The sequence below is a fragment of the Rhynchophorus ferrugineus genome, unplaced genomic scaffold (assembly GCF_030347505.1).
Source record: "Rhynchophorus ferrugineus isolate W39M unplaced genomic scaffold, kcgeb_rfMv2 rfM6, whole genome shotgun sequence".
NCBI classification, from domain to species: Eukaryota; Metazoa; Arthropoda; class Insecta; order Coleoptera; family Curculionidae; genus Rhynchophorus; species Rhynchophorus ferrugineus.
The window spans coordinates 27,152,030-27,179,964 of record NW_027472585.1 but is presented as its reverse complement, the minus strand read 5'-3'; the positions used below and the strand labels follow the sequence as shown (position 1 = coordinate 27,179,964).

Here is a 27,935-nt window from a genome sequence, read left to right as displayed (position 1 = left end):
CATTTTAAAGCATTAAGATGCAAATAGATATTTTATTCTTTGAACCTTGTATCACTTATTTTGATTATTTACTTGATAGAGCTAAGTTTTGGAAAATCAACAGTTAATTTACGATAACTTTATGTTAATGTTAATTTATGTTAACTGTTATTTAGTTAATTTAACGATTTTAAATACATTCCTTTAATATGCAATTCCAAATTTTATAAAATAAATTATCTAATTGTTTTTGTTATTGTTTTAATTTCATATTTATGTTTATAACATAAAAGTAAAGAGAGATCATGTTTACTTATGCTCTTAAGTTGTTACAGTTCTGAAAATAATCCTATTTATGGTACTTTTCTATAATAACTTTATAAATAACTTTTCCATAATTTCGTTGATTATTGAAAGTTAATGGAAATTAGATTTAATTAAATGCAATTTTATAAATAACAGTGAATGTTCTTGAGATAGTTTGCATAAATTTTAATATGTTTTAATATGCATACATTATTATATTATGTTATTATAAAATTTTAATTAATATTTTGTATCAAGTATGTTTCGGATCTTATATTGAATATACTGTGAAAACAAGCTTTAGAAACTTCATCATTTTTAAATTAGTCATTTTACTCTATTATAAGAGAACCATGATTAATTTAATATAGTATGGTTGTATTTCGACCTCAACAATCTACCCAGTGATCAACAAGTGATTTGTGAAAAGCATCTTATTCTAAATTTTGCATTAAAATCTTTATTATTTGCATGTGCTGCTAAATCGTGACATTTTTCATGATTATGAAATGAGGCTTGATGATCAGGCATTAGTGATTGAATAATAACAACGGCTGAATTTAATCCCGATAGCGGAATATATTAAATGAGACAATTTGAGAAGATAGCAGCATCTTTTTAGATAATTATAAAGCAAAATAAGAAGCATAAAACTTGGGACTCATTTTTTAGTTTAACGTTTATTTGGCACTATTAAATCGACAGAACCACAATTTAGCTATATTATCAGTCAGAAGTCGTTCCTCTTTACTTGATTTTTAATAATTTATTTCATTAGTAAATATGACTTAGTTTCATGACTTGCATTATTATTATGCACATATAAGATTTATTATTGAAGAATGGTAACAGGCTCTCTATTTTCACAGAAACTATTTATTTATTATTACGTTATTAAGAATTCGTATTATTACCTTGGCTGTCACAACAATGAAAAATTAGATCATAACTCATTAATAGATTTTCATAGTCAGCACCTACTCTAAATTATTTGTAATAATTTTTATGGAATTTTAGGTTTATAAATCCGTTATTACGTTTTGACATGCTAAAGCTTTAGTAGTATATAGACTAGACAGGACACAGGGATATAACAGTAGTGTCATAATGCAATTTACAATTACCGCCAATATTTAAAAGTCGTCTAACTCAAATGAAAACTTACATTGGATATTAGGTTTATGACGCCTTAAATATTGATAAAGAGAAATATGCTCTATAGAGAAAGTTTATGAGAACATATATGAAATGGGCGTAATAACATAAATAATTTATAGATGATGATGATAATAATTGTGTTGACTTAGATTCTAATTTAAACATCAATAGGAAGCATTATCAGACAATGGTGGAATTAAACCAAAGATTATTACTCAATTAAACGTTTTCCATAGCCAATAGCAATTTAAATAATACATTTTATAATGGATATTTTATTTTCTATAAAACTAGATGGTCTGTGGAAAGAAATATGTAAAAGTGTATGCATTATACTAAAATGCCCCATAATATATAAGTTAATAAAACGTGTAACTGTAACTTTAAATTTTATTTTAACAACAGCTTTGAAACTTTATAAAAACAATAGTTCGTCAAGTGCCTTTGCAAAGTATGTGATTAAATGGGCTTTAACATATTAAAACCTCTTAAAACTCTAATTGTCAAATTTAATTATTAAATCTGCTTGGTTTCTTCTTGTCTTACTTGAATTCAGAGATAACGAAGATAACATTAAATATTCATAATGTCAATTTATTTCATTATGATAAACCAAACTAAAAATAAACAAAACTAACAACCACAATATCAAAAAATCAAAAGATAGTTTTTGTTACTAATGACAAACAGCTCCGTCGAAAGTTATGTTTTACTATACTTTTTTTTAATTGAAAAGCAACACATGACAAAGTAATCTTGCCGCCAGTTGTTTATTCGAAACACGGCCGCAGCAAAAAGACCGCTGAAAGTCGACGAGATGAGAATATGCCCTGAAATTACCCCTGAAAGCATTTCGTTTACTTTTAAAGCTATGCTGAAAACTTTAATGTTATTTTATAATTTGCAGATCTGCAAAAATGCAGGTTCAAAGGTCACTTTATTTTTACCTGAGAATCTTTATTTAACGTCTATATTAGTTTAGTGATGAAGTAATGTTTTAATATACCTATTTATTTCTATAAAAATGTGAAGACAGATATTAACTGGATAAAATAGATGAATAGATAAAATTATAAATTAATAAATAATTTATAATCTTACATATATCTTATTAAGGATATTTCGGTATAATTATTTTTATATCTATTTTTTTATATTACGCGATTTTTTCCTCCCGAGTGTAAAGAGAAAAACTGACCAAGGTAAAAACTACTTCATTTAACTAAGCTTAACGACAATACAATATATTTTTAACGAAAAAATTGAAATTACTTCTAAAAATAAATAAGGAACCCACTGAAAAGTAAAAAATAATCAAATATAGATTTTTAACGTAAAAAAATCGTTTTAAAACAAAATATGTACATTATAATTGTTGTAATAACTGCATAAAAATAAACAAAAACCTTATTTAATCTATCTACTACACGTATTTTATAGTCTACTATATAACACAGTTTAGCTATATTCCTACCTAAACCTATTTATCTATTTACAATATTATTTTAAGTACTACCAACTGATCACTTTGAAGTCGGTACCGAACAACAAACTAAATTTGTTTTGTTCGTAATTTAATTTTGCGTATATGTTACAAAATTATATTATTATTTTTGTATTGTTTGGGCCCGACACCGACTTCAAACTGATCTTTTGGTAGTAGTTAAAATAAAATTTTAAATTGAAAAATAGGTTTTGGAGGGTATTAACCTAAATTGTATGCATATAGTAGAATATAAAATACGTGTAGTAGATAGGTGAAAATATGTAAAAATGAAATAGTGTAAAAATGGTTTAATAAATGGATCGCTGCAAGCTAACATCGTTCTTCTGACTTAACGTTGCTTTAGCAAAACAGATGGAAAATACTGTATAAAATAATAGAAAATATATTAATCAATATAAATTGTACCATATTTTATTATTTATATTAATAAATTTGATTTGAAACCGCGAAAGACGTTCTCCATAACCCATTAATTTATACACACTAATATTGTATTTTGTCCTACAATATTTATTATGAAATTGTATTAAACATACTCATGTTGCAAATCATATATAAAATTACATTACAGTTTATAAATAACAGTTTTTCAATGCCAATATTGCATTCTGCTTTATAATATTTATCTTAACAATATATTCAACGCTAACTCACGTTGCAACTGGTAAAGAAAATTAAATTACAGCTTACACCTATCCTCTTCATTTCCTGCTCTTAAAGATAACTCAATAACCATCCAACTACATTACTCATCTAATTAATGTTGCATCCTCTAAAGAGATCCCATTATACTTGAGATTATTTGACATACAAAACGTAAAAACAGCTCTCGCGCTACTGATGTTACTCGCAACAGTAACCGGAGAGCTTTCCAAGGTAATTTCAAGATGTATTCTCGCCTCGGAGGCAGCCCTACTGACAGCTTTCGCGTTCTTTTTGCCATTGCCAGCCGAATAAAAACACACAAATGGAATTGTTTTCTGCGGGTATACGTATCGCTTCTGTTAAAATGTTAGCTGATATTTATAAAGTATTAGCAATTTTTATAGTAATTAGTTTTTATTGCCTTCAGGATGAACAAAAAAATGTTTATTTTGAATTGTTTAATTTAATTCAGAAATCAAAAATTTTTAGGGTAAATGATGTGGCTCGGTGAATGGAGGTAAAACGAAGTGAAATGGTGGTGTTTACATTATGTGACCGTTATTTATTAGCTATATAAAAAAAATATGAAAAATACAATTAGATAAAACGGATTGCAGCGGTGTTACCTGGAGACGAGGCTTAAATATTATTACTATAAAAAATATTATTAGTCAACAAAATTTCATCAAAGTTGCAAACAAATGTTGTAGTAGTAATTTTTTACGGCGTATTCTGCAAATATTAGCCAATATAACTTTTCCAATATATCAGTGCCTCTTTTGAAAATACAATTATTATTGTCTAGTAACAAATATTTACAACAGGAAATTCTGACAGCAAAGATATAAGATATATATATAAAAAGAAAAATAATTTTCATTTCATCGATTAAACAACATTACACAGACTACTGTGAATTTAATTATTTCCACAGCAATACCTTGTTAACTAGTTATTACAGTCGGAGTGGAGTATGTGCTACCAATATTGGTTGTTCCAACGCATGGGAAAGAAAATACTCACGGATAGTATTATAAAAGACAATAAATTCAAATTCCCATAATATTTGTTCGTAGAGTAACAAAACTGGCACTAACTTTGGGGAAAGGGCAACAGTTATTGGGCACGAGGACGAAAGAATAGATAATCAAACTAACAATTGATTCGCGCTGTTGAGTTAATACTCGACTGGGTGCTGTCGTATGGGAATAAAAGTTATGGCTGCAGAGATGGATGAGATCGTTGCAGCTTGGAAAAAGGGGAGTTTAACGATGACGCGGTGTTAAGCTCCCGGTATATCGACCAGTTCGCGAACAAGCGCGTTTTCAGAAGAACTTGGGCTGAATTGTTGTTTGTGGAAGGATTCACATATGATGTGCTTGATTTCTGAGTGTCAGTCTCTCTATAAATTTGATTATTTCTGAAAAACCTTGGAGGGTTTAAGATTCTCCTAATGGGCTTATTTTGCAAGACCTGAAGGCGTTTCACCTGCTTGGGTGTAGCAAACTTGAAGTGGACATTAGATCCGTAGAGGAGTACAGACCGGATCAATAGTAGTAGCAGTAAAATAAGAAGTAGATAGCAGAGAGGATAGCAGGCTTGCTGTTCCCAAATATTTCTAGTTTTGGAAATGCCAACCGAATCGTAGGTATGTAACGTTCTTCAGTCATTGAATTGTTGGGTGTCGACATTGAGTTGCGAGGCTCTCAGTGCGTAACGCCTCTTATGGAAAGTGATAGCCTGGATTTTCAGGGAGCTGATTTGCAACCTGCATAATTGAACCACTTGGTCGCATGATCGAGGTTCGGTAAACGTTCTTGAATGGTATCCTCGCCTGGAGATTGTGTCGTCATGTTCTTTCCGCGGCATATCTAAAATAAGGTGTTTAAGTAAGGCTGGGGCCAGCGAGGAGCCTTGAAGTACGCCAGCGTTGATTAATTTTCAAGAGAGTTTTCCTGGCTCTTCCCAATAGATAGGACTTGAGGAGAGCGGTTAGGCCCAACCGTCGTGTCAGACCTTTTTGAAAGCTTTGGTTAGGCTCAAGAGGACTGCCCTGAGCTTTTTACGTTGGGTAAAAGCATAATGGATGTGTGTAGCCAGATGGGAGGCCTGATGGACGGATGAGTGGTGAGCCTGAAAACCGAATTGTTCGTCACGAATGATGTTGTTTTTCTTTGTGAAAGAGTTAAAAGCTTAGAGTATTGTAATCTCGGCAAGATTCGAAATGGCACTGAGAAGGCTGATGGGCCTGTAGTCAAGTGCAGATTTTCTTCCTTTCTTGGGTATAACCGTTATATATGTGAGAGTTTATAATGTGTTCCAGTTCCGCGAGCTTCTTATGCGGAAGCCATATTAATTGGATGATCGATGTTCTGTCGAAACCCATATATTTTTAATTTTAAGTTAGCCTATCATAGCCTACACATATTTCAGAGACACGAGATGATTAAGAAGAAAGGTTGGGGTGACTGATGAAGTTTGATTCGTTGATAACAGTATCCGTTGTATTTAGGTCTTGGTCTTTTCTGCGTTAGGAAGGAATTGATCTGGGCCTCCTAAGTATCTGTGAGGAGACGATTTCTTCTTGGTCAGTGACCGGGAATAAATAATTATATAATAATTATTATACAATTATAAGTAATCCTGGAATAATATAAACGTAAAATTAACACAAAAAAACCACTTCACCACTCTTTTTATATACAACAACGCGTGGGCACTAGGCACTGAAAAGTTAGGCACGCAGATACAGATAATTTGGAAACATTTAAAAATGCGCAAGAGTATGGAATCGGTGAAGATTTCTGTATGCATGCGTATTCTGATAAACTATTGATCTCTTCTTGCGATCTTCTTGTCAATAGCAAACTAAGATTAGAGAGTTTTATTTAAAAATACATCCCATGTATTCATCGGGGAGATGGTGTTGGCGACGATAAACTGTTCGGTTTGGTCTGTATCCGAGGGCCCCGCAGGAAATGTAAATAGCGTTACAAAGCAACACCTGCGACACTAAAACTGCTCGGCCGATTGAACAGGCGAGGTCGGCTGTGCGGGTACCGTGAAATCGGGACCGTAACGGAATACGTGAGGATAGTTTTTGGGGTCGGGCGCGTTACGGGCCTCCTGAAATACAGAGATAAAACGTTATTTACGGGCCCGTCGCCTAGGGGGCGACAGTGGGATTTGTTTCAGTAAACGATACGATGGGACGGGTTCGCGCGGCACGAGCGATTAATTTTGTCAGGAAGCGTTTTTATTGATGCCGAAAAGCGTTTTCCGACGTGACGGATAGTACGGCCAGCTTTTGGGCCAATAGGGCTTTCGGTTAAACCGGCACAATGTAACCGTATAATTAATGCGACGTCCTAAAAGTGACCGTTCTTTTGTACTTATATTTTTTCGCCTACGTCGTCAGGGTAGAAAATATATATATGCTAAAAATATAAAAATTCAACGTATAGTCTATCCAAAGAAGCGTACGTCATCTAAATTTGTGACGTCAAAACGTCACAGTGTTGCCGTATCAACTCTGAGTTTTAGTTCAGTGACATACAACATAATCCTTATTTAAATAAAATGATTGAACATATATTGTTTTAGATGTAAGACATATATTATGGAAGGACTTAAAACTATAATTAAGTACACAGTTATAATAATTTGTAGATTAGGGTTGTGTTTGATTATATTTATATGGAACCCTTTTCCATATCACCTATGAGGTAGAGTTCTAGTCGCGTTATTCATGTATCTGTATCCCCTAGAGGCCTAATTAACAATTGTATATCCAAGTAATTTATTTTATTTTCACTAGAGAGCATATTTACCTTTTACTATTACCTCATGTTTCCTTCGGTGCATTGTTTCCTTGTAAAGTCATTTTGATATCAAAGATTTTGTATTTGTCCTTAGTTTGTTCTGTTAATACCTGTCTGTAAATATCTTTCTTGATAAAACTAGATTATATCACAGCATTGTCCTTAATGCATTTGTCATATCTTCAAAATAGTTAATATTCATTCTCTCCTCGCACATTTTAGCCAAATGCTCAAGAATATTCTGAAAAATTACACCCACATTTGTACACGTAAATCTTTTACACTCTATAATAACATTTTCATCAGTAATCATATATTACATTTATATATTCACTATTAGTTCCACTCTCATCATCCTGTTTTAAAAATTGACGGCATTGAATCATATCATATGCACTAAGAACTAAGCTGTTAATTTCAAATCTAACATTTGTTCACATTTCCATCATTTGTCAATTTCTTCTCATCCAGTTCGTTCAAAACGAAGGTTATTAACCATTCCTGTTTCCAGCATGAAATACAATATATCTGCAATGAATTGTTAATAAATGATATGTCTAATAAAACCTAGTCAATTATTAACCCAACGCTTACCTTTTTAATTCTGTTTGTATTGAAAAACTAGTCACTGTTTTTATACATTTCTTATATTTAATCTCTGGTCGGACTAACATTAAACTGCAACACGCTAAACAATATTTTCAATAAAAATCGCAGCAAATTAGTGTTTATCAGTAAAAATGCTTACCCCTCTAATTTTACTGGCAAGAGGGAGCCTCCATTATCTCGTTCCTGTTCAAAGAAACTTAATAGAAACGCAATTTGTTCTGTGTGGCTTCGAAATTTTCAATCACAGTATTAATAAGTAGCGATTTGAAATTTATCAAAACAAGCAAAGCATTAAAACAACGCTTGCATGTTTAAAACCTCTGATCACAATTATTTTGAAGAATTTTGCATACGTTTGACAATCGGAAGACTTTGGCGGGCTAGTTCGATTACACTTTCGAACTTATCAGCATTGTGTCTCTATATCTCATCTAAGCTCCAATAATAAGTAGGTAGTCTTGGTTTTGGCTGTTGTTCTTTAAGCCTCAACGTCCTATGCTTTCCCAAGAGGCTTAATTGGTATTAAGCTCTTCCACGTATCAACTTATGAAAAATTAGATAATATCGGAATCGGTTGTTATCATCCTACACATCTCAATATCTCATCTCAATAGTCTTCCTTGGAAATGCAATTTTAATTTTTTATTCTCTCTAAAACTATCATATATTTAGATGAACTATGGCGATTTTGGACATGACATTTAAGTCCCTCTCTGCTACTAAACATCACTTGCATTTACTATTCTGAGATCCATTCAGATTGTTGTATTTTTCACTTGATTCTATCGTTTAATAAATAATTTCAAAAGAGCACGAAAATTAATTAAGAATACAGTAAGAAATTACTTAAGCTATAGACATAAAATAATAAGATATAAAATAGATAAGCTATGAATAGAAGTTTAGGGCAGAGCATTGGTAAATTTTTGAAACTGATAATTTTAATATTATTCCACCGAGGTTCTTAGTGATTGTTCAGAAGTTTATTTCTTATACCCATTCCTGCCATCTCCTTTGATGATATTTTGGGGCGGAAATGACTCCTCTAAAAGTAATTTTCTTTCTTGGGTGGAACACGTGTATATTATATAAGAAGAAAAATGTTCACAAGATTTAAACGCAGCTTACCCCTTTGATGATTTATTGCTTATCGTCACTTATAGGTATGAATTACCATTTGCGTCCATTCATTTTCTGCAATTTATCAAATAGTTATAAAAATAACTTTTAATAAGCTAATCAATCATAATCAATTATAATCACAAAATGGCTTAATGTATTCCTATAGCTTTCGATAGGCAGAGCCTTGAAATTTAACAAATTACAAATAAACTTTAATACGCCATAACAGCACCCAAAGCTTTTTCCGCTATCTAGGAATTATTTCCGATAGCATAAAAGGAATGCGACCGATTAAGGAAAATAAATGATATATTCAACAAAGTTTCTGGGGATAAATAGAAACCACAAAAAAGTAAGTAAGTAAAACCAACCAACTACAAAGGTCTAGCTCGAAGTAACAAAAATAACTTTTGCACCAGTCTTGATGGAATTAATGTGTCCGATGCAATATATTTGTATTGCGAATCCCTCTATTCATAAGTAGCGCATATTTTTAGGAATGCAAACTGACACTGTTCCATATCTATATCGAAATTCGATGTCGTGTATTAGCATTTTAAATAGGAATAGCTTAACTGCGATAGCCTTTGGCCTAATCACCAAGACAACTAATATCATTGATTAGCATGTTCAAATAAAAACTTTATGATAGAAATGGGAACTTGTTAGTGTAAACGTTGCACTCATATTGCGGCAGACGTGATGACCATTGTAAGCAAATCCCTAATGTATACAAACTAAAATGCACGCAATACAAACCTTCCATCAAGTATTAAACCAACTCGAAACGAATTTATACCTATTCAGTAAAATCGTAAACCGACTTAATGTATCCACATCAAACGAGGTCAGTTCCTCAGTAATTAACTACAAAGTTCTAGGATTACATACCAGAACAAAGAGAAATTTATTCGAAAGGGTATATCAGATAGTATACCCCACAACAATAACATTCTATCGGATCGACTGTAAAGATAATATCATTTAAAGGAAACTGCCTAGATAGTAATTGCTCATGGAAAATATATAACACTATCACGAAATATCCAGTAACAATTTACCTATACGTATAGTATAATGCATCAGGTTATATTTATATTATGAAACATTATATAATTACAATGAAAATATGTTATCTACCATGCATTGCTTACATGTTTCTTTAACTATTTTTTGTTATATTTCTTTGTTTCGTTTTTATCTAACAATGTCTTTCTAAGTTGAATTTAATGAACTTAAATAAATAATATAATATAATATAATATATGTAATAAAGTTTTTTTAAATTTTAATAGTATGTAATTTTACTGGAAGTACAAATGTATAATGTTGACAAAAAATAATTTAGGTTTTTCCTAACAGAGGGCTATAAAGTCACATATTTCTATTAACTTATACAATAAATCCATACTATCGTGAGTTTGAAATGAATATATAGAGTATTTCAGATATAAGTTTGAAAGTATCATTCATTTACTAACTCAAACGTTATTGCGCTATGAAAACGGATATTCCAGAAAGTTATTTCCATAATATTTTGTTATTTTACTTCTGAGATGAAAAAATGCAACAGAAACTTATCGACATTTATATGTTGCTTGTGGTGATGAGTGTCTAAGTCAATGCCGGAGTGTCAGAATTTGTTTATTTTTTGGGAAATTCCGACGTTAAGTTGATTGAATTATCGTTGAATAAATCGATAAACGACTTTAAAATATCGAGATAGAATGTTTTCCTTCTTTCATTTTCAGAGAACATGTTTCATCCCGCGATATTGCTGTGGTAGTAAAATTTCGCCATAGGACTACTGTTCTGAACCATTTGCATTAGGTTCTAAATTCTGAACATATTCCCTTTAAAGCAAAAATGATCTTATTTCGTTCTGTTCCCCTACAACCAAGCTCAGTATTCGAATCTGTATTCTGAGCATCGGTGTGCAGGAAATAATGGCCAAAAAAGACCATTGCCTATTAGTACAGGAATTATGGATAGGAACACATGAATAGGAACTTGCCAGAAACTCCGAGAGCTTAGTTGGGAGTAGAGGTGTCAATGCCAATTTATTCAAGTTAAATTTCCGAAATTGGGAACATTTCAGAACAATCAGAATCATTTTCCTATTCTCCACAAACTCCACGTAAAATTATTTTAAGAAACCAAAAAAGTCTCAACCTTTTAAATAATATTTATTTTTTACATTTCCAGAATATGGAGCAAGACAGCAAGTGTACTGTTATTAATGATTACGTTTCACTTTTTTCCATATTTCTCTTGCAAGCACTTTACTTCTTAGGTTAATCTTGACACTGCCGTACAATTTCTTAGTCCTTTCCTTTGTTGCTAAGAAGGACACTACAGCATCCGGATTTAGTCGATTACGGTTCTATGTTTGTAAATTTTAAGGATACAAAATTTTAATAATTATACATCGTTATTAATAAAGTGATAAAGTCGTGTAAAAATTAACAATACTATTTTATAGAATTCAAATATTGTATTGAAGTATGGAGAATACTGAAATATGTAGGGTCGCTTGATATCCATAAGTAAATTAAAAAGTATGCTTATGTATGTATATTATGTATGCATTCAATCTCAAAATCTCCGCATTTTCACCACATTGGAAAGTTCTCCACAATTTGGCAACGCTGATTCGTAAGATGTTATATATTAAGATCAGTATTAGCATCTATCTTTGCCTGTGGCGAACAATTTTAACAGTGAAAGATTGACTTGTGAAAATTGCTTTTCCCAGATTTTTGACAATAGCGAATTTTTTACCACAGGTATAATTTTCTAAAAGAAATGTGGGTTTCAATTATCAATCACATATTTCAACACCCATGTGATATTCCCCTTTTGTAGAAGGACTTGTCTCCCAAAAATGAATAATTATAAACTCCCGCAAACAGACAATGTTAAATATCTGGGAATGAATTTTGATTGACGCTTAACATCGAAAAATATATAGTGATAAAATGTAAACAGCTTGGGCTTAATCTAAACCAAATGTAATGGCTAATAATAAATCGAAATTATCGAAATTAATATTATTAGATAACAAGATACTTCTGTGTATTGAACTGTGGGGTACTACTAGGAAATCTAGCATAGCTCTCCTTCAGATGTTCCAGAATAAAGTATTGCGCGCCATCGTCGATGCCTTACATCTCCATTATATATCCAACAAATGAATTCACTACGATACCTCCTTGGAACTAATAACAAGTGTGATACAAAGTCTTAGTATAAAGTACACTGAAAGACTGTTAGTGCATACCGAAGCACTGGCCAAAGAGTTAAATGTGCACGATGTCAGTGAAGTGTTATGCTCAAACGCATACTACCGTACGAGCTGATTAATAGACATATAGAGTGAGATATAATAATCTCTAGGATAAGTTAGAATAGTCTTAGAATAAGGTGGAAGAATCTCCAGAATAAGATTTAGATTATAAGTTTGTTCAGCGGATCCCTTACCGAAGTGATCTTCTACATGTCAGTATAAATATATTGTATAACGGAAATCATAAAAGAAAATTAACAAAAATATTAAACCGACTTCAAAAAATAAACCGAGCAACAAATTATATTTGTTTCTTAGTGATCACCGATCACCAACTTCAAAGTTATTCGTTGATAATAGTTAAGATAATATTGTAAATAGATAAATAGGTTTAGGTAAATACGGGTTGTAGATAGGTTAAATAAGTTTTTGTCTCTTTATTTAGTTATTGCAACGATTATTATCTACATATTTTATTTTAAAACGTTCTTTTCTATAAAAAATCTAAGTTTGATTACTTTATTATTTTATTTTTTTTTAGTTAGTTCCTTATTTACTTTAGTCGGTTCAATTTTTTTGTTATATTTTTTTTATTTTTCTCTTCTTAGTGTTAAATATTTACTCAATAAATTACGCACTTATTTTATTAAGTATTACAATGAATAGCAAAAGTAAAATTGCAGCCCGTATAAGGAAAAATTGAAATAAAGAAACAATGATTGAAAATAAGTAACGCTTCAGGCCCCGGCGCCCCTACGTAGTCTAGATGATTTGAGAAACGTTCCAACTAAACTAGAAAAAAAGGCCCTCGTTGGAAATCAAACCCTTGACCCCCGCGTGTGATATTAACTTCTAACCATTACACCATACAAACAGTTGCCAAATGTTTTCTACGACTTCTCATATGATATGGTTAGTGGCTAAACAGCAAACTAAATGGCTTTAATACTGAACTACTTTAGATTTTCCGTCACATCAGCTCTGCAATAACATACACAAATATGTGATTATTTTAGATAACAAAATATGTGAAAACTTTCTACGAGTAAGAGGTTTTCCCTCGATGTCCTCCCCTTCTCCCCATCAGATTCTTACTTGGTTCCAATGGAACTACCTAGGAAATGCGCTCTTTCGAATATTTGAATGCATCGAAATTAAGTGATATGCAACCAATCTATGAAAAACAACAAATAATTTTTTGTCATCACTTTGCTGATGAAAGTAAGTTTAATATCTTTATAGGTGTTAAAATCAGGATCAGATTGTTAAAAAACAACTTTCTAAACGAGCCTCGTACACTACTTTGAAGATATATAAGAACGAGCACAATAGACAGAGTTTCTACTAACGCAATCTGAAAAACGTTGTTACTTACACGTCGACACTCGCATTTTCCTTTCGCTTGCTGTTCCTTTCAAATAGACTTTTCACTAGATTTCCTTCCGACGTGTTCAGTTGAGTAACAGAATCGAACAAGTCGAGACGAAGCAACGCATCCGTAAAATATGGGCGAACTTTGGCCGATATTGTTTTTCGAAGGGGGTCGAAAAACGAAAACTTTTTTCCGGCGTTTAATTCAATCGGACGTCATGAAGGAAGTTAAAAGATTGTTTCCTTTCGGGAACGCCGAAAGGAAAGAATAAAAGTACAAAGATGAATTGGCCGCAGGAGGGGAGGAACTGGCGGAAACACGGTTAAAAATAATTAGTTTGGTGGCTTAATAAAAGCTATAGCGGAAAAATAAATCGTTTAAACGATTTTTCGTCGTTTTTAGATGTTGTTGATATGGATTTGTTTCAGTGATTAAAGCAAAACTCTAGAAACATTTAATTAATGATTGTAATATTAAATTAATAGCTAAATATATCTTTTAAAATGATATTTCTCTTTTATACATTTCTGCTAGTCGTTACTGGCATATTAGCATCTGCTTATTTATATATATATATATATATATATATATATATATATATATATATGAGATAGTTGGTACCTGCATATTTAGGCGAAAATAACGATTACTATACTATCTGGGTGCTTCTACTTTATCTTTCAGGATTTTATTCTGACTATTTTGTTTTTATTTCTGTAACTAGACATGGTTGCCGTCCATGTGGATTTTAGATCTAGCGCTTAGTAAATATCACTTCGATGTAAATATGCCGATAATTGATATTTTATTTTATTTCATTTTGTGTTTTTTCTGTTCGTTCTTCTTCCAACAGAATTTTACTTAGCCACTTAATCTAAGATACTCATCGTTATGGCTTTTTACTCCAAATGAATAGTCCTAAATACTAGATAGTTTTCCGGTTGGTTATTACTTATTTTCTTCAGCTGCAGATATATCAGTTTGCCTCAGTATATTTTCTTGTGGACTTCTTACTTATTTTATTTTATTGTCGAGTTATATTAACCCCCCCCCCCCGGTTTAAATTTAAACATTTTAAATACAATGTAAGGTTTGTGATGTGATATCTATATAACAATATCTACTGTCACCGTAGTGTACAAATAACCATAGAAACAATGACTTAGACAGCCACCAGGTCTCTTATAGTCTTACAGTTCCACATTCACATGTTGCTTATCGTCATTTCTAAACTGCCAATTGAAAAATGCCTTTATAAAGTCTAGTTGAGTACACAGTGAATTTGAATGTATATTATTAACTGTTGATGGAATTGCATAGCAAATTTAAATAATGCCATAGAGACAGTGGTATTTGAAACTATCTTATAAATATCATAACACATACATAAGAAGCATATTATAGAAAATGAAGAAGATGATAAAATATGATAAAACGCTTCAAATTTCGATTTACGTTAATAAATAGGGGATAAATTTTATTGTGGATAAATATACGCCACAAAATTATTCGTAATAAAATTCGGACGTCTACACAACACAATGGTTAAAGCGAAACTTAGCTAAATGTCATATAACCAAGGTGGCACGCAATCAAAATGGTAGCGGGCCTTTTGCCGCTTCTGTTCTTAATCAATCAATACCATTCAAATGTACTAATTGATGGAGCAGTGTTGTTACAATATAAGTTGCATATGGATACATGCGTATGCAGGGATGTTTCCTGCTCGTCTGTTTCTGTATTTCTAATATAGCATCGAAACCAATTCAACAATTCTAATTAGAAGCCAATAATAGCGCTATTTTGACCAAAAACTATGAGGAATTCCACTGGGGAAACAGCTCTCGCTTAAGGTTATTTATATATTCTTTTTTGTTCCTTCAAACTTAATTATACTATCAATATGTGTAATATCCAATGACCATATTCAACCCTATTTTCGAAAAAGTAAGTTTTAATATCCAACCAAAAATTTTCGTCATTTAGTGATATAGATGCATTTCTTTTTCAAACGCCAAGTCTAGATGCCTCAATTCCAACAGTTGACAAAAGCACCAATCTGAAGCTTTATTCATTTCTTAATTTTCAGTTTAGCATCACCAATTCGTCATCAAAAAATTTTCTTTTAGGTCCTTTTAGGTACTAATTCTACTTTGAAATACTAATTTCAATACCTAATAAAATCTTACCATACAAATGAGACCAATTTATATTTATATATTTATATTATAATATCACATATAGACATATATGTATTGACCCATATACGATATTTTAAGTGCTAAAATATTTTATTACTATATATACGCTTACATCTTAATAAATATACTTAATAAATTTTTGTGTTATTTACAGATGCGCCAAAGAAAGCATATCTGATGATTGATAACAGGATTTTGGATCCAGGCAATCCATTCATTCCCGTTAAGGAAAACGCCGATTTAACTGTCTCATGCGTAGTAGATGAAGGTAATCCCAAGCCATCGCTCAGTTGGGAACTCGCCTTAGGATCGTTAGCTCTCCTCGATGCACCAGAAGTGCCACTAGAGGTATTGAATTTAACGGAAACAACGGTTGATCAAAAGGTAAGATACAATATTTATATCATTATTATTTTATTATTATTTCTCTTAAGTGTTTTATCTCTTTTTTCTATGATATATAACACAATCTGATCATTATTTTATTACAATATATAATAATAAGTCAAGCATTTTTAATTTTAGATTTGTTATGTAAAATTGATAATATTATGTTTCTATAATCTATAATATATGTTCTTATTAAATAATGAGAACAATTGCTATAATTTGCATATATAGAAGGTAGTTACAATAATCCAATTATCTTCTAGGTTGGAGCACGGAATGACGCACATATGGCTAAAGTTCTTAGAGCCCACCATAATGCTACTCTGACTTGCTTTGTCAGGCACATAGCTTTGGAACAGCCGCTTAATGTTTCAGTGTTACTAAATGTTCAGTGTAAGTATTAATCCTTATAAATAAATATTATTTCTTACCTAATAGATCTGTCTGTACTATATAAACATAAAAGTGAGCTTTTCTAATAATTTATGAATTTGCCTCATAAATTCTCATAAATCTTGACAATATTTTGAATTTTTATATATGATGATTATGATGAAACGTAACAGAACGCATCGCTGTTCCTATACTGAAAATCACATATTATTGAATACTGTATTTAAAATAAAACCCGTTAATTCTTCATAAATATTCATATTCATATATTTACTAATATTCATTCTGGCATCGAAATAGCAAATAGACGACCACTTACAATACATATATGCAATAATATATGTAACAATTCTGACTAAATCTACTTATTATAAGTCAGATTCATATATTCATGAACTATTAAGAAACGTTAAGTTTTTACACAAAAAATAATGATTCTAAATATAAGTAAGCTAAATCAAATTAAAAAATCTATATAACATATTTGTGAACTTAATAATAAATCCTTTATTTGCACGTATGTATATTATTATATTATTGTTGATTACCTATGTAAAATATATTATTCAAAATTTTTCTCCAATGTTTGTATCTCTCTATTAATTACATCAGATGGTAGTTAACGGTTTATTCTATTCACTTTACTGCCCTTACTCACATTTAGCAAATTGCATTTATACTCTTTGGAACCAATTCACATTAACATAGAAGTACACTAGTTTTTTAAACTCGATTTTTTTAAACTGATTTAAATTTTATTTTATAATATTAATAAAACTTAAGAAAATCAACTCCTATTATGTCATTAGTGGGACAACGCCTGACAGTGGTATGTCAGTTATGTTAAAAATAATGTTAAAATCGTTGGAAACTAAAATAGTTTATATTTTTTAATAAGATATAAAACGACCTATTGTTATTTCTTGTCATTTCTTGTTATATTCATATCTATATGAATTAAAGTAATTAAACCGCTTGACGGAATTTGGTTTCCACAATGATTAGAGAGCAGTGAGGTGACATCACATATATATAAAAGATTACTTTTTGTATATATTTGTGTATAAAAATAAGGTAACCATATATATGTCAGTATATCCCTATACGGTTTATCCAAACGTAGATACATGTTTGAAGTTGGCAGCTCTAACATGAAATCAAATAATCAATAATTGGTTTAGCTGGCTAACATTTTTGTCACTGTCACATATTCTGTCATCTTTAGTAATTGCCGATAAGTCACTATTTTTACTATATTCTTTGTGTTTATTAAGGTATACTTTTGAATTTGAATTGAATTTTGCACAGATGATTATTCCAGTCTTTGGATTGTATTATGTACATTTCTTGGAAATATTTTTAGAAAGAAACGACAGCAAAATCTTACTCAAGTATCATAATATGTAACATGAAATATGCATACAAAATTAATCATCTTTGACTGTCAAGTCATTATTGTTAAGAATTAACCATCAGTGACTAATTTTTGTAAATAAATTCAAAACGATGACTTTTCTACATACTTTATTTTCCATTTTTAGTACATCATGAAATGCATATCTCAATTATGCCTATCGGCGTTAATTTCTTAGGTTCTCAATGCTGAGAAAGAATTCTGTGACATTTCCTCTCTGTTCTGACCTGAGTACTCGAAATTTTGTACAGCGAATCTTAGCTAAAATTATTTTTTATGTTTTGTTTATGCTACAAGAGGAACACAAAACTGATTACGCTTTCAAATTAATAAATTCTTAAGTATGATGTGTACGTTGTTTTTTGTAGCTAATTGCTCATCAGTCATCACTATGGAATACTGAATTTTGAATTATTCGTAATCATGCGAAACAGTTTTAGCCTCTGTTATTGCTAACATGATTCCGAAATCATTGTTAATCGCTACTGTATTGATATGCTGGAACCGATTTAAGATATTTATACAATCGATATTACACAATTATAATACAATTAATTAATACGATAATTTTACCAAATTTTATATCGTTGACTAAAATACTACTGTATTAATAGTATATTAATTAAACAAAGATTTAATATAAATAACATGTTATTATCATATATTTGTTTAGGTATAAAAGCGAAACATTGCCAAACTGATTTTGGTAAACATATCAGATGTTGTTCTTAAAATATACTCGTATTTGATTTATTCTTGGCTCATTAAAATTACCGAAAAAAACAGGAAATGTCGATAACAATCCAACTCGACAATCACTTTTAAACCAAAATCAAAATTTAACAATACATTTGCAACAAAATAAAATAATACAGCAAAAATATTTGTTAGTCAATCTATGTAAGATTAATCTTACATAGAATCTGAACTAACATTACTTTTAATAATAATATTATAATACAAAAGTAGAAAATGAATAGAAGTTGTCTTTTATATCTTGTTACTTAAAATATTCCAAAGAAATATGCAGATTAAATTGATAGGACGCAAAACAGCCGCAGCCCATCATCTTATTAAAGTGACATCCGTATATGGGAACGAGACGAAAAAAATATTTTTTATAGTCCAATATCGAAAATGGAACGCTAAAATATATAATATGTAAACGCAGAAATACACATATAAGTTTCCACTTCGATCGAAAATTCGAATTTTATTTCAACGCCGTATATCGAAAAAGTTCAGCCGAAGATAAATAACGATCGTTGTCAGTTTAGATCGACGCCGATATTTATATATTTGTTTGTCTCTAGCCAAAAAAATATCTGCTTAACGAATCTTTCACGGTGAACATCCCTCATTCTTTCGTTTTCCTTAGATTTGTCAAGTTTCCTACGCTCAACGCCAACGAAATTTATCTCACAAAAGAATAAAGTGTCGTTAATATTTTTTATACGACCTGCAAGATTGGGGAAAAGTAATTGCGGGTTTTCCTATTAAATGTCTTTTACAGTCATATTGCTCTAGTTAAATGTCAGGGAGAGAAAACAATGTTGTAGTAAAATACAATAATTTCTTCCTTCTTTGCATAAATTAGCGCGCAAAGAGGAGTTTATTTACTTAAACAATTTACCAACTATATAACTATGAAAGAAGAAAACGTATAAAGAAATGTATCTGTAAAGAATTAATTAAAGTTGAACTACAAATTATATAGGTCTATAAATTAGTTTTTTTAAGGGTTTGTTTTCACTTGAAGCTTTATTATGAAAAATCGATACAATGTATTTTACTCAAAGTATTGTCCATCGATAGCCCCTACTCTTTCCCACCTTTCAGGCAATTTACGGATTCCATCTCGAAATAATGATGTATATTTTGAGGTTATCCACGAACGGACCCATTTTTTCAAATAGGAAGTGTAAAACGGCTCAAAAGGATCATAACTTATATGTCGAAACAAGCAGTAATTAGAACGAGCAAGGTCTGGAGAATATGGTGGGTAGGGTAGCACTTCCAGTATTGTGATGCTGTAGAATAATATTGTTGTGTTTTATTCTGATTAGCGATTCCCGTTGGCGGTTTCATTGAGTGATGCCTTCGAATCCTCGTCTTCAATGTTTTTAGTTAAGATTCTGTGTCAAAATCATCACTTTTAAAGCATCTGCGTGTTGAAATCGGTAGTACATGGTTACCATAATCTTCACATTAGCATTCGATGACTTTCAGCAGCCTTTTTCTTTAAGTTGAAGTGAAAAGGTATTTTATTAAAACAAATGCATTTTACTTGCATGCATTTTTAATGCACCAATTTTTTTTTGTGAAAACATAAAATTAAACTGGCGACAAATATATCTGAAGCGATTTAATACACAGTAACACCAATTGTTCCTATTAAAATTAATTATAGCTTTGATAAATTCGCATATATCGCGAAGAAGGATTTGAAGATCCACTTACTAAATTGCATGCCTGATTTTGGTGATAATTCACGTCCTCAGACCCAACTGTTGATTGAACAAGTTTCAGTTTTCGTTAGTTTTCGTTTCGGACGAAGATACTGCTTTCTGCGTGTTTGTGCTCGAACTGTGTTTAATTCGGTGTAGATATCTTGTTTTATTCCTGAAGCTTCACCATCGGATTCATAGTAGTGGCTGTAAAAGCTGACTCAAGTTTATTTCTCTGGCTCGATTCGATATACTTAACGACAGCGTGTTATTGAAGTTTTATGGTTACAGAAACAATAGGGACTCTTCCATCAAATCTAACTTGTTACACGTTCCGTCTAGCTAATAGCTAGACCACAGAAATCTTTAGAGAATCGACTAAAAATAAAATAGAATGACTAGGTTTCTATATGTTCAAAAATGTTCTTAAGATCTTCTGTGTAAGCTGTTTTCAAAAGAGACTTGTGGAATTGATCTTGAGTCTAGCCTCGAGAAAGATAAAATCTAAAGCAAAGGTTGCACTAGGGCTTGATGACCAATAAGTTCTCTATGTACATAAGATTTGTTTTGTTTATATTTTAGCGACCAGAAGTGATAAATGAACACCACCATTACACAAATTTAAATTTATATATATATATATATATATATATATATATATATATATATATATATATATATATAGAAGCTGAATGAAATGTCTGAAAGTTATTACCAAAATGCCATATAGTTAAAAACGCTCAGTATTTCAAAATCGTTATAACCCCCAAGTTTTAGTTGCCTAATTCTGCTGCACACTGTATACACCCGGTAATAATCCGACTCTTGAATAGCTTCCAAGAATGTACTTTTATACTACCTTAATCTTAGTTTTTAGGTTGACAAAATATAAAAGTTACTTATGATAAAAACATTTTTATAAACTACACTGTTACAAGCTGTTAGCCTAACTAATTTCTTACATCAAAAAAAATCTATTACGCCATAAATCAATGTTCTAAGAACGAAGAAATACAACGTATAATACAAACCTCCAACGTCTACAAAACATAATGTTTGTTCTATATCACTGAATTTATTGTATCCCTTTTATATTAACCAATGTTCTTTGAAATTTAATGAAACGTACTATATCTTGTTCAAAGTCATACATATGTTATTCGTATTTATAAGTAATATTCGAAAAAGATATTAATTGATATATTTCCCCTTAAATGTGTCAATATGTTTTTAGTATCAAACATTAATGAATCAAAAATAAGCAGAAATAGTAAATAACATAAATAAATTAGTTAAGCCAATCGTATAAAAACTATTTTATCCATAATATATTATTAATATTAAATTTAATTGTCAACTTAATAGAGAGACAAATAGTGGAAAGCACAGTCGGAGACACAATAATTGGAAATAATTAAATTACAATAACCTACATGCACAAGAAATTTAAACGTTTTAAAGCAAGCGATAAAAGTCAAAAGCAATTACATTTTTTAAAGTAATTTTTAAAGAGATTAACATAGTCCCAAAAATTATATAAAAGCAATTAAAACAATCAATATCGTCAATTGTACGTTAGTTCATTGCATTCAGTGGAAATGATAGCTTCTACAAATTACGAATGCTCACATCTATGTTAAACCGTCAAAATCAAAACGAAAACAAAACGAAATCGATGTTCGATTTTGTGAGCGGGGCTTTCGACAACAGCCGACCTGGTTGAAAATGCGGCTATCTGAACGGATTGCGACCGGCTGCGAAAAAAACTGACTGCAGCTGAAGCATCGACCATTCGTCAGAGGCCTCCTGCAGCTTCAGTAACGATTTCATTAATGTGCTGTCACACGAACAATGCCGATTGTTGGTAGCCTATCAGTGATTTGTAGTTATTGGATTTTGAGTTATTGTGCTTATTAAACACGCCACGCCACAATCTGAAGATGAAACCCAATTATTATTTATATCAATAATTTAACCTATTATTTAAGCAAAATTAAATGTATTATACAATAAAGACCAAACAGTATTGTTAATAATATTTATTATAGTAAGACACCGCACCAGGCGAAAATAATTTTCAAAATCTGAATGTGTATTATCAAATTTGTCTAGATCCTTTTGAAAATCTATACGTCTAGATTAAACCTGGAATATTATGATAGAATATAATTAATATAAAATAAATTTTAAAAAATTTTCAAATATAATTCATGGTGCTATAGAGAGTTAGTTGATGATGTTTTTGACAACATGTATATTTTGTACTATATTGTATTCGATATTTACTACTGCCAGGCGAGAGATATCACACGGCGTTCATTTTTCTCGAGGTATTCTTATAGACCTCACCTCCCTCTTCAATATAGCATGAAGAACTCTTTCAATTCATCGCATTACAATTTCAGAAAAACTTTAATGTTTCCGAATATATCTACGTATATTGTGTAGTAGTTATACTTTCCGAAATCTACACAAAATTTGTATACATGTAGCCATAAATTAAAAAATTACAAATAATAATATCTGATCGCAAAACCCATTTTTAGTTCCCGATACGTTTAAGGTATTCACTCGGTTGACTAGCTTATTAATTTTTGCAAAATGTTGTTTCTATTAAGCAACAAATAAACTATTTTTACTTGTAAATGTCTCAACTCTCTTACATAATAGCATTCCAATTGAATTCACTGGATATTGTATATGATATTACAGGTAAATTGAAAAATCCCCGGCCTACCATACTAAAACACATTTTTTTGGCAAAATTATTATTTTTTATTCAACATAATTCCCTTCAAGGGTGATACACTGATTATAGCGACCCTCCAACTTTTTGTTACCCTTTTCGTAGTACGATTTGTCCTTTGCTTCAAAATAGGCCTCAGTTTCGGGGATCACCTGGTTATTCGACAAAAATCTCTTCCCAGCGAGCATTCTTTTAGATCTGAGAACAGGAAATAGTCACTGGGGGCCAGTGAATAAGCTGGAGACTACGGTGGATGAGGAAGCAATTCGAAGCCCAACTCATGGATTTTTGCCATCGTTTTCACTGATTTGTGACACGGTGCATTGTCTTGGTAAAGCAGCACTTCCTTTTTCTTCAAGTACGGACGTTTTTCGGTGATTTCGTCCTTCAAACGGTTCAATAGCGCTAGGCGCTGGTGATGGTCCTTCCCTTTTCAAGGTAGTCAACGAAAATTATTCCATGCGCATCCCAAAATACAGAAACCATAACCTTGCCAGCCGACTGTTGCGTTTTCCCATGCTTTGGAGCGGGTTCGTCGTGTGCAGTCCACTCAGATGACTGTCAATAGGACTATTAATAGTGGATGTTTCATCCATTGTCACATATCGACGCAAAAACTCGGGTTTATTACGCTTGACCATCTTCAAACACTGGTCCGAATCATTAACTCGTTGTATTTGGTCAAAAGTGAGCTCGCGCGGCACCCACTTTGCACAGAGCTTTTTCATACTTAAATATTCGTGAATGATATGATATATCCATTCAATGTCTGCTAAACCATAATGTTGGTACCAGAATTTAAACACTAATAATAAAACAATAAAGCAAATGAAATTCCACTTTTAGATAAAAATATAATTTAGTTATCAATATATTTTCCTTGGAGAGAGACAGTTCCGTTTAGTCCAGCCCACCTCTTTCTTTATATGTTTTTCGTGGTATCATCGCAGTCAGAATAGGCTTTTTCATTTTAACTAAACCTCTTTCATTGTGGAATTCTTTTAACATACATTTTCAAATAAAATATTCTACAAGCTGTCAGTAGTAACTATAACCCAGATATGCAGTATGTTTGTTGATTTTGCTTAGTACAGTAGTACTTTTAGTTTTATATGATTAGTGTTTATATATTTCTTTACTCAATAGATCCATTAATGCCACACATTTTTTGCACGAAATATTTTCCAAAAATATTGGTAAAGGGGTTTTATCATTTATGACAATTATGACATTTGTGACATTTCTAATTGTCATGAACCACCTTCAATTCATCGTGGAGACCGAAAATAACTACAAACTTAAAATCTTAGATGCAGTATATTAGGCTTTTAGAAAACCAACATATATGTGTTATCCCAAAGCAACATTATCCATCCTGAATATTTTTATTAATATAATGTTCATTACACCCTAACTAGATTTATTATAAATCGCAGCCTCAAAATTAATAGCTTGAAGGACATAACTAAAAAAATAAAGTATCCAAAAGGATCTAATGCTCACCTACTATCACTGTTGAAGCAGGAAACGTTGAAACCGAAAACGACAAAGCACGGTAGTCCACATTGGAAAATATTGTAGAAATACATCATCAAAGATATATTTAAACAATTGCTGTATGCCTTAGATACTTTCTGACTCCAAAAAACTAAAACTATAATAATAAGTACACGTATATTAACATCAAGGATCAAGGTTCAATAAAGTCGATCCCCACCTAAAGTCCAATTTAGAAGAAAATATATGAAGGATTTTGAGATTTGAAATCATCTAAATAAATTCAACAAAGACATACCATCTTCCCGATTTCCTATTATTCGGAGAAAAAAGTAGGATCCGTATAGGCTGATCACACACCCCTAACAGACACTTGTTTAATTAAGATAACCTATAACAATCAGGCAATAAATACTGCTCCAACTTGGAAACCAATAATTCTAATATAATTACGAATGACCGTATAATATTATTCGAAAGGTATTATGAAAAAGTTAGAATTGTATGTGAAATATGCATTGGAAAACTTACACCGTATTTACTAATAAACAGAAAAATGTTATTTTTCCCACAAATTTTAACACTGCCCTTAACAAAAAGCCTATTTCAGAGTAACAAATAAATTTTATCTCTGTTTTATACAAATGTTATATGTGTTTCCTCTTGCGACTCTAGTCATATAAACTAAATGTAATATACACAAAAATATTGTTAGATATTATCTCCGAGCTACAACATATGATACCATTTTTTGTTTTAGCATTTAAATGTAATTTTGCATAAGCGTGGATTTATGAAATATTTTTAATAACTTTGCTATTTCGATAAAAAATTTTCTGGTTTAAAATACAAGAGAGCAGTATTTTATTATTGAAATTAATATTGTTGAACTATCCTGCTGATTTTTTTTTTTCGATCGTGGAGCATCATAAATATTCATTGATTCTTTTCCAAAACAGTTGTTTTCAAAGTGTATTCAATTTTCGTCACCGCAGTTAAATTACAAACAATAATCAATAATAAAAATTTTTTAAATAATAAAATATACTCACTCTCATTAACTACTTTCATGTGCACTAATGATTAGGAGAAACTAAAGTTAATACAAATTATTCTTTAAAATATTGAAGGCTCCATAAAGTAGAAAAGATTTGTTTCCAAAATATTCATTTTATAATTTCACACCTTCTGCTATGTAGGTATTTTATTGTATAAAAAGATTTCCAACTTATTACATAATAAAAAACAAGAATAAACCTTATTTTTGGCTTGACGTATTAATATATAGATAAGTAGCAGACCAAACAGACGTCTGGTCCAAACGTGATTTTTCATGCCAAGTAATATGTGCACATGCAAAAAAGATACGGCACCTTGAAAATATTCATGTATATAACGAGAACTACCAATGATGAAAAAACGTTACCATCTACGAAGTATGTAGTCTTCAGAACGAGGCTTCGCTTGATTTAACTTTATGTCTTAATTTTCTTGTTAATTTCTAACTTTGAACAGTAGGATATATAAGATACAAAGGATTATTTGTACAAAAAATATATACGTTGTACCTGCCTGATTGTTTTTCCTTACCTATACAATAGATTTTTTTAATTTAAACCCGTCAGCCTCTTGGGCTATTTAGGGTGAATAACAATACATTATAACAACATTAACAGCTTACAATACTACACAATACATACTACAATATACAATAAAATATTTGCAATAGTATATACAAAAATATATATAATATATGTACAATAAAATATTACACAATAGTAAATGTATGTTAAAAGTATTGAAGTAGGTCTATAGTCTTTAGGTAGTCAATCAGCAGATTCAGTTTCTCAGGTTGGACCAATTGTTCCAATGTTGTCGGCATCTCAAGTTGTCTCCTCAAATCATCATATTTTTGGCGGTCTAGTAGGATGTGTCTGACGCTAAGTTGAATCTGGCACAAATCACATAAGGGCGGGCTTTGTCCCTTCAACAAATATTCATATGTCAGTCTACAGTGCCCCATTCGCAGTCGTGCGAGGATGCGTGACTTGTGTCTACTGATATTATGGTCTATAGATTGATAAAAGATCCTCTTGACCTCCCACTGTTTTTATGAGAAGGTCCCATCTAATTGGGTCAACTGCCTATTTAGGCCCTTCATATAAACAGTTCGTTTAACTTGATTGACTCCTCTTCCCTACTTGCCAGGTGGTCGACTCTTTTATTTCCAGATATTCCTTTATGGGAGGGGACACAGAAGTATATTATTCTTACACCCCTAAATTGTAACTTTGTCTGTGTCTCTCTGATGTATGTGACCAGAGGGTGGACTGTCCTTGCCGATCTTAAACTCTCTATGGAACTCATAGAATCCGATACTACTAGTATGGATTCGCTAATCTGTGATTCTTCCAAGGCAGATGTTTATCTCAAGTAGCCTAGACGTATAAGCAGCACCCACAAAGTTCTCACGTTTTGAACCATCCCTGTAGATGATAAAATAATTTGAGTAATTCTCTTCGATTATCAGTCTAAAGAAGCTTTTTATTGTAGAAAGACTATTTGTTTCCTTATTCAGAACATTCATAGAGAGGTCTATATGTATACTTGAGAACTGCCATGGTGGTATATTAGTGATTCTACATTTTGCATCTGGGATTACAATCATTAATCGTTTACATATCCTCTGGAAGATTAATGAGGGGCTTAAGTGCCTCTTCCTTATATTGTTCCAGTTTGTCTTAGGCAGGAAAAACGTATTGAGCTTACATAATTTAGTAGCAGGAGCTCACGCTGTGACTCGAGTGATGAAATCTCTGCTTCGCACTGTAAACTTTCAACTGGACCAGTGCGGAATGCTGGGAGCGGAGTATGATTCTCATAGCGGCGTTTTGTATGGGATCCAATTTCTTCACGTATCAAGGTGGTGCGGTGATACAACACTGGCTTCCATAATCTAATTTGCTTCTTATCAGCGCCTGATATATAAAACTCAACGATGTTCTGTGTGCTCCCCAATTGATGTTGGAAAGGGTCTTCAGT

At 31.4% G+C, this 27,935-nt stretch overlaps 1 protein-coding gene across 1 annotated transcript in view; it reads left to right on the top strand.

Moving 5' to 3' along the window:
* tei (irregular chiasm C-roughest protein teiresias) overlaps positions 1-27,935 on the top strand; it is a 979,218-nt gene that overhangs the window by 718,401 nt on the left and 232,882 nt on the right. The window contains exons 5-6 of the mRNA XM_076406653.1: positions 16,161-16,390; positions 16,660-16,789. Coding sequence (XP_076262768.1) covers positions 16,161-16,390; positions 16,660-16,789 — 360 coding nt within the window. The remainder of the gene's footprint in view (positions 1-16,160; positions 16,391-16,659; positions 16,790-27,935) is intronic.